At 42.4% G+C, this 16,142-nt stretch overlaps 2 protein-coding genes across 2 annotated transcripts; both read right to left on the bottom strand.

Moving 5' to 3' along the window:
• Nucleotides 1–1,580: 1,580 nt before the first annotated feature.
• Nucleotides 1,581–7,821, bottom strand: LOC310699077 (barrier-to-autointegration factor-like protein). The gene is made up of 3 exons (XM_083520693.1): nucleotides 7,647–7,821; nucleotides 3,368–3,496; nucleotides 1,581–1,850 (listed from the first exon to the last, which is right to left on the bottom strand). Exons 2-3 carry the CDS (start codon nucleotides 3,491–3,493, stop codon nucleotides 1,704–1,706), a joined length of 273 nt encoding a protein of 90 aa, XP_083376819.1. The 5' UTR covers nucleotides 3,494–3,496; nucleotides 7,647–7,821; the 3' UTR covers nucleotides 1,581–1,703.
• A 1,366-nt stretch (nucleotides 7,822–9,187) lies between these two features.
• LOC310699075 (sorting nexin-5-like) lies at nucleotides 9,188–16,061 on the bottom strand. Its single transcript, XM_083520687.1, has 4 exons — nucleotides 15,355–16,061; nucleotides 14,337–14,496; nucleotides 11,801–11,886; nucleotides 9,188–9,777 (listed from the first exon to the last, which is right to left on the bottom strand). Exons 1-4 carry the CDS (start codon nucleotides 15,376–15,378, stop codon nucleotides 9,727–9,729), a joined length of 321 nt encoding a protein of 106 aa, XP_083376813.1. The 5' UTR covers nucleotides 15,379–16,061; the 3' UTR covers nucleotides 9,188–9,726.
• Between the last annotated feature and the right edge of the window lie 81 nt (nucleotides 16,062–16,142).

The following is a 16,142-nucleotide window of genomic DNA, read 5'->3' as shown; positions in this document are numbered from 1 at the left end:
CAGGAGGTAGAAGCCTTTCAGGTCTAGTTGTGGCACTGTGACAGGAAGCTAATGGGTAGCCAATGCAGTCAGGCCAAGGTTGGCATGGTAGACTCAAACTGCCATACCCCAGCCAGAACCTGGCTGCTACAGTCTACACCTGGGTTTCCCAAACTTGGGTCTCCAGCAGTTTTCGGACTTAAGCTCCCATCATCCCTAGGTAGTAGGACCAGTGGTCGGGGATGATGGGAATTGTAGTCCCCCAATAGCTGGAGTTCCAAGTTTGGGAAACCCTGGCAACTCCGCGGTTTCCGAACCATCTTCAAAGGCAGCAGTCTCACCAAGAGGCTACCAGAGCATAGTCAACAGACGTTAGGCTGTCCCTGATCCGATAGGGGCACAGCTGGGCCACCAGTCTGAGAGGATGGAAGGCAATCCCCCGCTACTGAGGCTACCTGAGCCTCAAGCAACACCAGTGGACCCAGAAGGATCCTCAAGCTACGTACCTGCTCTTTCGGAGCTAGTGCAGCCTTGACAGTTGTTGTGTGGATTGAGCTTCAGTTCATTGGCACTCATCCAGTCCAGAATTTCTGAATCCATGCATGGGGCCATTCCTCTTGCAGAAGCAAAGGAGGAAGGAACTTTTCAGTGTTTTGTGATTTAATGTTCATGGTTTGTAAAACTTTTAAATATATAAACATAAAAGTTCATTTGTAAAGAAATTATCTTAAAAGGGAGAATTCCCAACTTCTCCCTGCTAACTTTACACAGAAAGGTGAAACCTATTCATACCAGTTGGTGCTGAGTAGGGAGGGGGAGAAAGTCAATTCAATTCACATTTAAAGGTGAACTTAACAAATTTGCATTTTCTGAAACAACAGGCAAACCAAAACATAGCCATCCTTCAAATATTGCACTTCTCCGAATTATGGGATGCATTTTTCCAGTCAAGTAATGTGTATGCATATGTTGGAATAAAGTGTGCTTTTATTTGTGAAAACATACCAAAATGCATAGTATTAGGGAGGCAGCCTGAAAAAAATGTATATTAGCCAAAACTGCATGCAGGATTCCTTTTTAAAGTCTCCAAAAACTACTACTGTGCTCAATTCTTGTGGCTCCTTTGCTGTGTTCTTGCATCTCTTGGGGGGAATGTCCCATTTTTAAGCATGTTTAGTGAGTGTTAGATTTGTTAACCACTGTAATATTTTTTAAAAAATAAAAAGTTGTACAGTGGTGCCTCGCAAGACGAAAAGAATCCGTTCTGTGATTCTCTTCGTCTAGCGGTTTTTTCGTCTTGCAAAGCAAGCCCATTGACGGATTAGCGCTATTAGCGGCTTTTAGCGGCTTATCTGCTGATCGGATCAGCTGATAAGCGGCTTGGCGGCTTAGAAAAAGGGGGGGAAAGGGGGGAAAAACCAGCAGGAACTCGCAAGACATTGTTGTCTTGCGAAGCAAGCCCATAGGAAATTCGTTTTGCGAAGCAGCTCCAAAACGGAAAACTCTTTCGTCTAGCGAGTTTTCCGTCTTGCGAGGCATTCGTCTTGCGGGGCACCACTGTATATAAATGATTTAAAATAAAGTCCCAGCTGGATAGATAAATGCTTCATTGGTTTAATAACATCATGACTGCAAGAAATCATTGGTTTCAGGTCTGTGAGGGGGAAGAGGTTGTTGTTTTGAAGTGTGTGTGTGTGCTTGGGGTGTGGCGGATCCCTGTGATCCTACAGGAATGTGAGACACCACTCCAAGAGACAGAGGGAACAGCGCTCAGCCTGGTAGCTGCTAGCTCCATAGGACAACTTCAGCCACTTTTGAAATGTAGCACATTCCTTCTTCAAGAGGAGGAACTGGCCCAGGAGGATGTACGCCTGGAAAGAAAATCAGGAAGCAGAATTAGTATTTTCCCCCAGTAGCAAGAAAAGCAAGCCTGAAACGAATGTTGAAATAAACAGAGGGGAAATGTGGCAAATCTGTGAATTTTGTCATTTGGAATTTGAGGTTGAAATTTGAGCCCAAAACATTCAGTTTTCAACACTTGATTTTTTTGTTGAACCCACCCCGCCTTATGACGGGGGTGGACGGGGTCAGTTTATTACCCATTCAGCTTTTCGGAATGGTTAGCTGAATAATGAAATCATTACAAAGTTTAACGATGGGCTTCCTAGTATGTTCAGTTCAGCCAAATGTGGATGAAACATTTGTCAGATATTCAGTATCAGCACCCACAGTGGATAATTTTGAGGGAAATGTTAAGGGCCAAACTAGTTTTAGCCTGAAAGCTAGACTGGGTTCACAGAGGAGGCAGTGCATGATTGCAGTTTAAACACTGTCATCAAACTGAGAGCCAAGTCCAATTCAGATGTTCTGAACGGGGCTTAAGTAAACACGCAAGGAAGAGAGACAGAGGAACTAGCGCTGTCCTCGATCCTCATCGCCCTCCCTGGGTTCAAAGGTGGCTGTGTGTAGCAGGAAAGCTCCTGTACTCACAGAGGCCCCTGGGCATTTTGAAATCCTGGAAAACCAGGGCTTCAAAACGTGGAAACCTCTGCAAGCACTGGAGTCCTTTCCCTTGGAGACAATCACCCTGGAACATGCAAAAGGTGACTGGGATGAGAGACAGGGCTAGCACACTTCTGCATACTCTGTCTTCCTGTATGCTTCCCTAAGCCCCGTTTGGAACGCCTGGGCTCCAGCTAGTTTTGGCATCTGGGGAGATAAACGCCGCTATGCTCCATGGATGCAGAAAACCTGGGATCTCGTTAACTACTTGGCCAGAGGTTACAAATATAAAGTTTTCCATCTGGCAAGGAAGTCAAGTTGGCAATGTATGGCAAGTGGCCGTGCAGTTCCATCTCCCATCTTGTGTGACCACTGGCAAGACATAAGACGCAAGACTCCCTGCCTTCTAGACTCTATCTGTCATAATGTCCGCTTTGAAACTGGTCAGGAATGATCTAGCACTGGGGGCAGGGCAGGGCTTCAACAGAGGTCTTTTGGGGCAGCATTTCACTGGACTGGGGTTGATGTGTCTGCACAACAGAAGTCCTTAACAAAAGTCCTAATAGTCACAGCCAGAGTGGAACAGGCTAGAAGATGGAAATACACCACCTCGTGATGTTCTATCTGTGAAGGATTTGTTCTTGAAGTGTGTTGAATTATGGACACATTGACAGACCTGGTCTATAAAAGCAATGGTATCTGGTATAATATACAGTAATAAAATTTGTCCAATGGTGGTCAGGCTTTGCGAACTATTGCAACACAAATGTCAGAAATACCAGGTTTCAAAGACATTTCTTTATGTGAACATGATTTAGGTAAATCATGAATTACGTGGGCTAATAAATAAAAAGTGCTGCGGGGCATAAAGCATTAAAACAATTACCTTGTCAAAGCCCTTTGCCGCTAGTTTTGCTCCAAGCTCCTCATTTATGCCATCAACTACTATAATAGGTTTGTCACCCATAGGCTCAGATACAAAGTCCTGGAATTTCGTGCTTCTGATAGCCATTATCTAGAACAGTAGTACAAAGAGGAGGAGGCAAGACAGAGGAGTAATAATAATAATAATAATAATAATAATAATAATAATAATAATATTCTTTATACCCCGCCCTCCCCAGCCAGAGCTGGGTTCAGGGCGGCTAACACCAGTAAAATTACAATAAAAACATAAGGGGGGGGGACCAATTTAAAATACCAGTTAAAATACAATTTAAAAAGCAGCCTCATTTTAATAATAGCCCATAGATCAAACCCATAAGGGGAGGGAAACATAAGGGTCAGACTGAGTCCAAACCAAAGGCCAGGCAGAACAGCTCTGTCTTGCAGGCCCTGCGGAAAGATGTCAGGTCCCGCAGGGCCCTAGTCTCTTGTGACAGAGCGTTCCATCAAGTCGGGGCCAGTACTGAAAAGGCCCTGGCCCTAGTGAGACCAATCTAACCACCTTGAGACCTAGGACCTCCAAAGTGTTGTCATTTGTGGACCTTAAGGTCCTCCGTAGAACATGCCAGGAGAGGTGGTCCTGTAGGTACGTGGGTCCTAGGCCGCATAGGGCTTTAAAGGTCAAAACCAGCACCTTAAACCTGACCCTGTACTCCACCCGTTGGTAAAGCACTGGATGAATGTGATCCCATGGCAAGGACCTCACCACGGCATTCTGCACCCACTGGAGTTTCTGCGTCAGCTTCGAGGGCAGACCCACATAGAGCAAGTTACAATAATCAAGCCTGGAGGTGACCGTCACATGGATCACTGTGGCCAGGTCAGTGCGAGAAAGGTAAGGGACCAACTGCTTAATACGGCAGAGATGGGAAAATGCCACCTTTGCTTTAGCTGCAACCTGCGCCTCCATGGAAAGGGAGGCGTTGAAGGATACATCCAAGCTCTTGACAGAAGAAAATACCTGCCCAGGGGTGGATATCTGCTGGGGAGACCTCCTAAGACTTCCACCACCATGTGATAGACATGAGGGTGGGCCTTGTCCATAGCAGTGTCTCAGCACTGCAATTCCTTCTCCCTTGAGAAGGCTGCAATTCCTCTGCATTGACGGTATTCCGATGCCTTTTTAAACCATGGCTACTGACAAAAGTATTGTTTTTGTGGGGGGACACCCTGCAAATAGATTCCATCAAGCATCACCCCAAGTGTGGGCGAGAAATAGATTTAAATTGAAAGGGCTCATATGTGAATAAAAGGGCACATGGAAAAATCGAATCTGTGCAACGCACATGTGCCTTAATAAGCTTGGTGCCTGCCAGGGTGGATAAAAATAATATATATTCTTTTAGAAAAATAAAAAAAGTTGATTTTTTAAAAAATTTAAATCAGATTTTTAAAAACAAAATGCTTTAGGAGGAAAAATCTTTCTAAAGATAGTTTTCTGTTTAAGTTACATTATAGTCCAAAGGCAATTCATCAGCAAATAAGGATTTGTTTTTAATTATGTAGCATGAGGCTTTATATGCAATGTTTAATTTTTTTGGTAAATTAATTCCATTAATCCGTTCACAATGTCATGCGCTTCCAGAGGTTTCTGTAAGATTATTTGGGACAGTTCTTCTAACGAGAAGATGTTATCACAGATGCTTGTTTTTGCAGTTCTCAAAAGTGTGAGTTTGTGTCTGCAGAGATAAATGCCTTTTTTCACAGGAAAAATGTTATAAAATAAACATACAGAGGAAAAACCCTTAATCCCTTTGTTCTTTTGCAAATTTATATACACAGAATCAACCTTGTGTTTTTTTTAAAATGATATTTATTAAGACAAATTTTTTTTTAAAAAAAATACACACACAAAAAAGACAAAATTACAAAAATGAAAAAAGAACAGAAACATAGGAGGAAAAATAAAAAATAAAACCATCCTTTTCAAATTCTCCAATTTCCATTACCTTCTTTCCCTGACCTCTTCCTCCTCCCATCTCTTGTATCTTGATTAGTAGTTTTCACAGCAAATCCTTTCCATAATTCATAATATTTTGTCATTATGTTACCTTACTCTATTCTCATTTTATCTTATAAAAACGACCTTAGAGCTTAAAGCTTAAATCTTTTTTACCAATTTCTCAAGACCATTACCCTTTTACCAAATTCTTTAGATATTTTAACAAGAGCCGAGTAATTTCACTTCAACATTTTCCCAACATTCATAAAACATTTCTGGTAATAGTAATACAAAAAAACAACAAAAAAAAAACAACAACAATATAATAGAAACAATCCAATCTTCTTCCAGCGTCCCCTCCCCCTGGTCCCGGGGTTGTCAGTCTTTTTTCCCCCATTAGTCTGGCACATTATGATTCTCCAGCCGCTGTCTATATGCCTCCTTTGCTACACGGATGCCTCTCTTTAGATCGGCTCTAGCTAAGCTGTACAGCGACTTATTTCCACTTGTGAAAGCAGTATTTCTTGCCTTTAGCAACCCCTGGACCTCCCTTGTAGGTCTGATCTGATTCTAGCCATATGCCTGATCTGATTCTAGCCATATTTTTTTCTAGATGCAATATTTACTTGTGTGCACACGCATATTCCCACACCCCTCATGCCGCTTGCCAAGTTCCTGCCTGTGTGAGCACTGGACTGTATTTGTATTTATGGAGACAGTGTGTTTATTCTGCTGCGGCCGGCTGCCCATTTCCCAACAACCAGAGTTGTTATGGAGGAGATGGAGAGATGTCTGCTAAGGTGGACCATAGAGCCCTATGCACAATACCAATTTTTGTACCAGCTAACCCTAATTCAGGAATATTTTTCTCTGCCATTTCCCCCTTCACAGCCTCCCAACTCCTTTTTTTTTAGGTTTTGTGTTTCCATACAAAGGCTGCAACTTCTGGCGCGCTTGACAGCAAGCATATTGCACTTGGTAATGCTTACATGTGAGTAGACATACATATAATCAGGAGGCATGCTCATTATGTCACCTATAAGGTGTGTTTGTATATTTGTGTAAGTGGGTGTCATATATTTTATACTGCATCCCCAAGTCACTTGAGGCTATTAGTGTACTATTATATTTGTGCTAAATTCTGCACCTGGTGTGTGTATATAAAGATCTCATTTTCATGCTCACAACAGACCCTTCATTGTAGCTAAAGGAGGGGAGGGGAAGAGAGAGACTGCCTCACAATGGCATAGGACATCTTGTAAAATGTGTAAGATTTTACATTTATGTTATGATTTGTAGTCTTTTGTCCTAATCTTTTTAGATGTTTCACTGACAATTGACAAAAGGGTTCCTTGTGTTGTGCAGTTGTGCTGTCACCGTTACTGCTAGTCTGGATTGCAATGTCACAAGCAAGTACATGTTGCAAACAATAGTTCCTTGCATTCCTGGGAGGGAAAGGGGCAAATGGGATGCACCCAGTGTTGTCCAACATCTTTAATAAACATCTTGCACGAAGGACTAGATGGGATGCTCATCAAATTTGAAGGTGGCACCAAATTGGGATGGGTACCTCAGAAGATAGAATGGAGATTTGAGATGACCTTAGCAGATTGGAAAACTGGGCCAAATGTAAGAAAATCAATTTCAATAGGGGCAGATGTAGGCAGGAATAACTAGCAGAACAAATGGGACACCTAGCTTGACAGCAGTATATATGAAAAGGATCTATAGTGGACCACAAGCTTAACAGGAGTCAACAGTGTGATGCAGCAGCAAAAAAAGCTATTGCAATTCTAGGCTGCATTAATAGAAGTCTAGTATCCAGATTGCTGGTGGCAAGAAAAAATAGGTGTGAAAGGACAATTCCTGAATGCCAAGATCCAAGTTCCCTTTGGAGCAAGTTCTCTTTGGTGAGAGAACCAAAGGAGAGACATAAAATAAGCAACAAAGCATGGAAATGTAAGCAATTTGACCTCTTAACATATGCCCTTGTAAGCTCCTTCCCCTAGCATAAAAAAATACCACACATTTGGTAAGTTAAAAATGGTTTACTTACAAACTCACCAAAGGTCAGGTTCATGTGAGAGCCAGCGGCTCTCGGGATTCCAGTCTATCCCAGCTGTACCTGGAGATTCTAAGGACTGAATCTGGGGCCTTTGCTATGCAAAGCATGTGCTCTACACTGAGCCACAGTCCTTTCTCTGATTTGAAACCAGGTGTCATACTCTACCCACTATGCTCTACAGTCAAGACACTCCACAGCTAAGGTTTTGCTCACCTGCTTCTTTGGGCTATGTTAACTTGGGAGGCGCTGAAGTTGACCATCTCTGTAGTTCATGCAGCCCTGTTAACAAATGGATGGAAATGTGTGATTAGGTATGTAGCAGTAGCCATGGTGCTTGTTTCTAGGTGCTGATGAACAGACAATGGTGTCTGGCCAGGAGATAGGATGCCTCAGATCTTAACATCCATTACATTTTATTTACATTACAGAAAAACACAAAAACACACCCATTAAGTTATCATATATAGAGAGGCATGAGTTATCATATAGAGAAATGATGAAAATTAGTTTATTGTTCCAAAATAATACAAACAGCAACCATTTACAGAAAAAACAAATTCTGCTTCAGTGGAGTTTGATTAAATATCAGACATTGGCCCCAGAAACAGACTTTCAGTTAGTGCAGATGACAGGTAACTGGTATAATATCACCAGGAGGGTAGACTCAAATCAATGGCTTCAAGTTACATGAAAGGAGATTTCCGACTAAACATCAAGAAAAACTTTCTGACATTAAGAGCTGTTCAACATTAGAACAGTCTTCCTTGGGAAGTTGTGGACTCCCCTGGTGACATACAAATGTAGTTACCAAGCCATCAATTAATTCATTTTGCTGCTGTTGTGGAGTAAGGCTTCTTGTGATTAGGAAGTATCCTGGCAAAACTATGAATTACTTTGACTTTATTGAACAGTAATCATTCGGGTGGCGCTGTGGCTTAAACCACAGAGCCTAGGACTTGCTGATCAGAAGGTCGGCGGTTCGAATCACCTGCCAACCTAGCAGTTCGAAAGCACGTCAAAGTGCAAGTAGATAAATAGGTACCACTCCAGCAGGAAGATAAACAGCGTTTCCGTGCGCTGCTCTGGTTCACCAGAAGCGGCTTAGTCACGCTGGCCACATGACCCAGAAGCTGTACGCCTGCTCCCTCGGCCAATAAAGCGAGATGAGCGCCGCAACCCCAGAGTCGGCCACGACTGGACCTAATGGTCAGGGGTCCCCTTTACCTACCGTATTTTTTGCTCTATAAGACTCACTTTTTCCCTCCTAAAAAGTAAGGGGAAATGTGTGTGCGATTTATAGAGCGAATGCAGGCTGCGCAGCTATCCCAGAAGCCAGAACAGCAAGAGCGATTGCTGCTTTCGCTGCGCAGCGATCCCTCTTGATGTTCTGGCTTCTGAGATTCAGAATATTTTTTTTTCTTGTTTTCCTCCTCCAAAAACTAGGTGTGTCTTGTGGTCTGGTGCGTCTTATGGAGCGAAAAATACGGTAATCATTGTTTCAATTTATTATTGTGATTTCAATGTTTGTTTGTTTTTTAATGTTCTTGTGGTTATTGTGAGCCACCTTTGTTTTTGGAAAAGTGGAATACAATTATTAAATCAAATCAAATAAACTCATCTTTTTCTGTTGCAATACTAAGTCGCTTCAGCCAGTGGAATGAGAGTTACACTGCACATTTCAATATGTAAAATAGCCATGGAACATAGATGCCTATTACTATTACAAGAGCAAAGAAGACTCCACATCAATTAAATGCTACATAAATCAAGAGTAGACATTTATTTTGTATTCAAGAGTACATACACAGTGAATCAAAAAATATTGCAGTAGAGGTTTATGAAATTTAATGTTAATGCATTTCCTTATAAAACTGCAAAGCATTAGCTGTAGTCATTTGCACATGGAAATAGAGATATTTGGGTTATGGTATATATGCAACAGGCACCATGACAGATTGTAATTTCAAATCTTCCACTGCACAAACTCATTTCCAGTGCTAAGGCATTTTTCCAAAAACCAGTTTCTTCCACAATAGTAATTTACCAGTTATCAAACTCATACACATATTGTTTGCTTACCCTGAGGTTTAACACGTCAGTGGAAATTCAAGCAAATCTATATGTAATACAATTTTTTTTAATCATTGAGATCAATGCATTAGTGTCAGCTTGGTTAGGTTTTTAGCCAGAAAAAGGTGGTATAGAGAAACCAAGCTAGAAACAGTCCCATGCGGCCGTTTGAGTGCAATTTCCAAGTGCCTTCCTCACTCCACCCCCCACAGGTAAGTTGCCTTCAGTTCTTCTTTAACACTTCAATGCAGCTTTGTATGAGAGAAACATTATTCTGGAAGGCAAAAAAAGTAGTCCGTTAGGTGGAGGAGACAGGGAGCCATCAAACCTAACCACAGAATAAGATAATCCAATGTATTTTCAAATAGTCTTGTTCAACGTGCTTTTCTTGTTATCTGAAATACTGAAGTCAGTTTGGTAGTTTACGTACATAAACTCAACACTGTAGCCCTATGCAGATGCAGTTACTATAACTGCCAGGTGAACTAAAGTATATCTGAAGGAGCGTCTCCACCCCCATCGTTCTACCCGGACACTGAGGTCCAGCGCCGAGGGCCTTCTGGCAGTTCCCTCACTGCAAGAAGCCAAGTTACAGGGAACCAGCCAGAAGGCCTTCTCGGTAGTGGCATCCGCCCTGTGGAACGCCCTCCCACCAGATGTCAAAGAGAACAACAACTACCAAACTTTTAGAAGACATCTGAAGGCAGTCCTGTTTAGGGAAGCTTTTAATGTTTGATGTATTACCGTATTTTAATACTTGGTTGGAAGCCGCCCAGAGTGGCTGGGGAAGCCCAGCCAGATGGGCGGGGTATAAATTAATAATAATAATAATAATAATAATAATAATAATAATAATAATAATAATTGTGGGTTAAATTCATTTTGGTGCAAAACTTTGAATGATTTCTAGTTCATCTTCACATTCAATACCTCCCCCTGCCAAACTCTTAGCTGTTACTTTAAAAAACAAACAAACTATTGAGCATTAGTAAAGAAAGTTAGGAAACAAAACGTGGAGGCAACATGGTATGACTTTATTAGCCAGATAGAGATGCTGCTGTGGTTAATGTCTTAGTCACTGTTTCTAAACAATCAGATGGAGGGGTTTTCTTTATCTTCCCTGCTGAAGCCGTTTGTTCTCTTCCAACAGGAGCAACTTGCAACAAGTAATACAGAGACAGGGACAAAGTGAATGATGCCTTATGCCTTTAACAGCTGTGTGGCTGAAACATATTAAACAGGGTAAGTCTTTTCTGGTATGGGAAATCAATTGGGGGGAAAGCTTCACCTGTTGGTATGCTGTTTGTCAGACAACTTATTCTTTGTGATCTCTGTTTCACTGTTGGACCTTATACTTCATCACAGCAGCTTATAGGATCTGAATGCTGATTTATTTTTCTTTTGCAGAGGATGAACTTTGTATGGACTAAAGGTTCATTTGGATAAACTGGAACTAGTTCCTGTATGGATAGGATGAACCAGAACTAGATTCTTTTAAAAATGAACTTTCCAAGAACTAATAGGTCATGAGTGAGCATACTAAGCTTTCTTTGCCACTGTGTGGAAGTGTATGGTCGGACACTGGGATTCTCCTGTACGAGGTCTCAAAATTGCATTGGAAGCCTTGAGTATAGGAGGCTCCTTTCTTCACACCTTCACCTTCCTGAGTTGAGGCTTGACATGAAAGAGTTTCATGCACTTGTGTGGAGGTTTTAAAATTAAGTAGACACATGAAGTAGGTCTTCTGTGTAAGAATAAGAACAAAACATCCCTCCCCCTGGATATGACTATGCAGTGTGAATTCTCAACATTTTGGGCACCTTGCTCTTAATTATATGCTCCAGTAGTCCCTCCTCCTAAACAAACCATGCCATTTCATAGCTGACTCTTATTCATATAAAAGGCTCTAAGAGAATGTCCTTAAAGGTCAGAGTACTCAATTCAGACATATATAAGTCCTCCCTGCACCCAGAGAAAAGCAGTGGCACAGAAGTTCTTTGAAACAAATTTAAACAAGTTTTCTGTCCATATTTGGAAAGTTTTACCATGCCAAAAAAAAGACTTCAGGGCTTATTTAGTGATATTGAAAGTTTTGGTTGACAGCATAAAACACACTAATCTAAATCAAGCTACTTAATTAGCGACCCCCCCTCCACCTGAACAGTCTTCATATTGCAAAAGGCCTGTTTGCTAGCCCTCAAAGGACAAATACGCTGAAATGCCCCCAAATGCATACTGTGGAATATTTTCTACAGTTAAGGCAGCCTCCAACCAGTGTCTTACTTTAGAACACATACCTTTGCATGCTTGATCTCGAGCTCAGACATTTCAATTAGATTTTTACGAAATGCTGCTATTCGCTTCTGTTTGAAGTTGATCAGTTCTGCCGTTGGGAGAACAGAGATGTTAAATCACTTGGAGATGGACTCAGGGGGGGTGTGTGTCTTATCGTCTTAAATAATTTTAAATCACTACATTATTTTTGCATAATCTGAAAATTATTCTAATGGGGTAGGGAGAGTATTGTTTTCAGTTTCATTATTAGGCACAAATGGGGGGATGGGGGGGCGGACACACCAACAAGAATCTACCCTGTGCATTACAGATGGGCTGGGTAGGAGAAGAGTGCTGCTACTACAGAAGAACGCCTGCATGCCAGAACCTAACACACATGGACTTCCATTAGTGTAGGAATTCATTTGGGTAGGGTTAATGCTCCAATAGCTTAAGCCACTGTCATTTTAATTGAGTTTAATGACAAACACATGAACAAATCATTAGCATAAAGATGTTGAGTACTTGCCAACAGGAATGAGTAACTTTTACACGCAGAAAAATGTTTTATGTCTTTTGAGAAACTTGGTAACTGAATTAATCCATTTTGTCAAACTATAAATAAGTGCCAAACATGCTGATATATATCTATTCCAAATAATACCCATTTTTTTCTGAAAGATTTCCATAGCACTATGGAAAGGGAAATGCAGGCAGCGACTGATGAATGTGTGTGTCTGAAAGATGCATGATCGTGGATGTATCCATGGTGCCAAACCTGGAAGTGACCTGAAAACGTCACTTAACACATCGCTAAAAGGGTGTAATGGGGGCAGGGCAGGCTCATACGTGTTCCTCCAATACATGCGGGGGCCGTGAAAGGAACCCCCGTGCAAAATGGTTGTTGGCTGAATCAAAAGTCTGGGATGAAGGTAATGAATACTTGTCCCAAACTCTTAGTGTTAGCCCTAGTAATAAATTTAGAAGGATTTTGTAGAGGTAAAGAAAGGGAAAATAGCAATCAAACCAAAAAAAATCATTCACAGAAATAGCTCAATGCTGGCAGAGCATGCACATGTGGAATACACTGGGTGAAGCAGGTGGGGTTTTATTTTCAGTTCATGCTCAGTAGGGCAAACCTTTAGAGACACGAGGAACAGAAATTATTATAGTTACCCTTATGTGTAATTCAAAACAAAAACAATACTAAACCATAAAATAAAACTCCAGTGGCATTTAAGGATGTCTTAACAAAGTTCTGATTTTTCCCATGGCAGCTGGTTTGGGTTTTTTCTCTTTTTTTGGGGGGGGGATATCAAGTGTCATTTTGCTTCAAAAAACTCATTTTTTGCTTTGCAAAATGTAAGTCTGCCCATCGGGTAATCCAGTACTCTTGGTCAGTGTTCAAATTACAAGGAAAGTGGTAGGGAGGCCATTAAAGAATTCATAAGCTTCCTGCCTCCTCACCTTTAAGACAAATCATGCTCTTGTAAAGCTCGGCACAGTTACTGAGGGGGCCAGACTCCATTTGCCATCCCCACAATTCAGATGTTGCTTGTTGAGCTTGATGCAGAAAAATGAGATCCCGCCCATCACTTCAGAGCAATTTCAATGTTTATCCCTATGCTGATTGCTAGGGAATAAAGTCATCAGCACCCTAGACTGCATATCACAAGCAGAAGTTACAGTGGTACCCCGCAAGACGAATGCCTCGCTCAACGAAAAATGTGCAAGACGAAAGGGTTTTCTGATTTTTAGCTGCTTCGCAAGACAAATTTTCCTATGGGCCTTTCTCGCAAAACGAATTATTTTTTTTAAAGTTTTTCCCCACAGGCTCCCTCTAAACTTCAGCGGAGCGGGGCAGGCTGGGAGGGAATCCCTTGGCCCCCCGCCGGACTTCCCGAAGCTCTTTTGAAGTCCGGCGGGGGTCCAAGGGATTCCTTCCCAGCCGCCCGCCTTTAAAAGCACTCCGGGGAAAGCAGCAAAGCGCGGCACGCTTTGTTGCTTTCCCCGGAGTGCTTTTAAACGCGGGCGGCTGGGAGGGAATCCCTTGGACCCCCGCCGGACTTCCCGCAGCTCTTTTGAAGTCCGGTGGGGGGAGAAGGGCTTTTCTTCCCACCGCCAGCCTTCAGAACAGCCTTCTGAAGGCTGGCGTGGGAAGAAAAGCCGTTCTCCCCCCGCCTGCCTACAGAAGAGGTTCGAGGAAAGAGGCGAAGGAGCGCTGCCCCTTCACCTCTGTCCCCGGAGCTTGCCGTTCTCCCCCGGCCTGCCTTCAGAAGAGGTCCGGGGACAGACTGTCCCCGGACCTGGTCTGAAGGCAGTCTCCATAGGAACGCATTAATTGATTTTCAATGCATTCCTATGGGAAACCATGCTTCGCAAGACAAAAAACTCGCAAGAAGAAAAAACTCGTGGAACGAATTAATTTCGTCTTGCGAGGCACCACTGTACATCTTTCCACAAGGCAAGTAAACTCTAGACTGAAAAATTCTGGAAGAACATCTCAGGCACATCCACTGCAAAGCTTTGCCTTAATGTGGTGTCCTGAAGTGGTTTTACCTTGTTTTGCAGATTCAGAAAGTTTCTCAAATCTTTGACAGCATTCTTGCTGATGTGCTTCTGCCAACTGGACATCTTTGCTTTTCAACCTAGCTTTATCCAAAGCTTTATTTGAATTTTCATACTCCACAAGGGCCCGTGTACGTCTGTACAAGAGATCCTGAATAGGTTGAGTGAAAGAAAAAACAGTTCTTGATCAGAGAATTTAACTCAAAGCTACACCCCATGTTATACAGATATGCAGCCTCATCTATATCTCAAGAAGCATTCCGAAATGCACAAAGAGCTTTTGAAGAAGTTTAAGATAAACCTTATTACAGTGGTACCTTGGGACTTGAACGGCTTGGCTCCCAAACAAATTGACTCCCGAACGCTGCAAACCCGGAAGTGAGTGTTCCAGTTTGCAAACATTTTTTGGAAGCTGAACATCCGACACGGCTTCCAATTGAGTGCAGGAAGCTCCTGTAGCCAATCAGAAGCTGCGCCTTGCTTTTCGAACCGTTTCGGGAGTCATAGCCAAGCAGAGATATGAAGCTTATCTCCTTAGCACAAGCCTGCCAATCTAGGTCAGTGGTGCCCAACGTGGTACCCTCCAAATGATGCTGGACTTCCATCTTCCATCAGTCCAAGCGAGCAGGGCCAAGGTTCAGAGATGCTGGAAGCTGGGATGCAATAAGCTGACCTTGAGCACAGCAACCTCCTGATTTTTTCACTATTAGTGATATAGTTGAATCAGAAAGGGCTGCAAGTTTCTCATCAGAAGCAGATGAGTAAGGTCGTGAACTCCAGGTGTGGCAATTGGTCTAGGAGTAGCCAAAGAAGTTCTGAACCTCAATGACAAAAAAATGTACCCAATCAACAACGAACATAGTCTCCCCATTATCTTGGTACCATTTCAACCTTCAGATTGTGATCATGTGGAGCATGTTAATGCACTGCTATCAAAACTGTGGTACAATGTTCAGTCAAATTGTTCTCATAGTGTAAGTACTGGAGAAAATGTTCAGAGAGGACTCACTTTTGCTGCTTCTATATTGAGCATATAGTATCTTAGTAATTCTGATAGTTTCAAATCTTCATCAGAAGAAACACGATTCTCTACTTTCTATGGAGAAGAAAACATAATTACTGTATAGACAAACAATTTAAAATTTAGTGCATATTGGCTGTAGCATCTTTAAGAAAAAAAAGTTAAATTCTGCAGAATAAACAGTTCCATTTCAATTTGGCCCTGGGCTGTTTAAGAATGGAAACAACCTTGGCAGCCCTGCTGAATGACCCACACAAGGACACAGGAGTGTGACTTGAGGATATGATTCTAGACCAGGCTTCCTCAGCCTCGGCCCTCCAGATGTTTTGAGACTACAATTCCCATAATCCCTGACCACTGGTCCTGCTAGCTAGGGATCATGGGAGTTGTAGGCCAAAAACATCTGGAGGGCCAAGGTTGAGGAAGCCTGTACTAGACAGTAGTGCTGGGGAACTTCTATTTTACACCTTGGTCATTTGCTTATAGGGTGCCTCAAAGATCAACCTTGCTGAGATTCTGGATCAGTGACAGGGGCCTCCATGGACTGCCTGTAGGCTAAAAAATGAAGCTTAATTGAGGAATAGCTATGGTGCTCTGCGTCAGCAGGCAGGCAGGCAGGCATACTGAACTTTATGGCACTGTAGCTGCTAAGCCATATCACACCACACATCACACATTTCCCCAATAATCCAACAAATCAACAAAGGTATCCAGAACAGAGCATGCAGAAACACAAGATGGTGTGCACATCAGTAGGGTTCAGTTCAGTAGAACTG

This window comes from Podarcis liolepis, assembly GCF_965112155.1.
Source record: "Podarcis liolepis genome assembly, contig: HAP1_SCAFFOLD_8, whole genome shotgun sequence".
NCBI classification, from domain to species: Eukaryota; Metazoa; Chordata; class Lepidosauria; order Squamata; family Lacertidae; genus Podarcis; species Podarcis liolepis.
The sequence above is the reverse complement of the archived record's forward strand: the minus strand, read 5'-3'. Positions and strand labels throughout refer to the sequence as shown.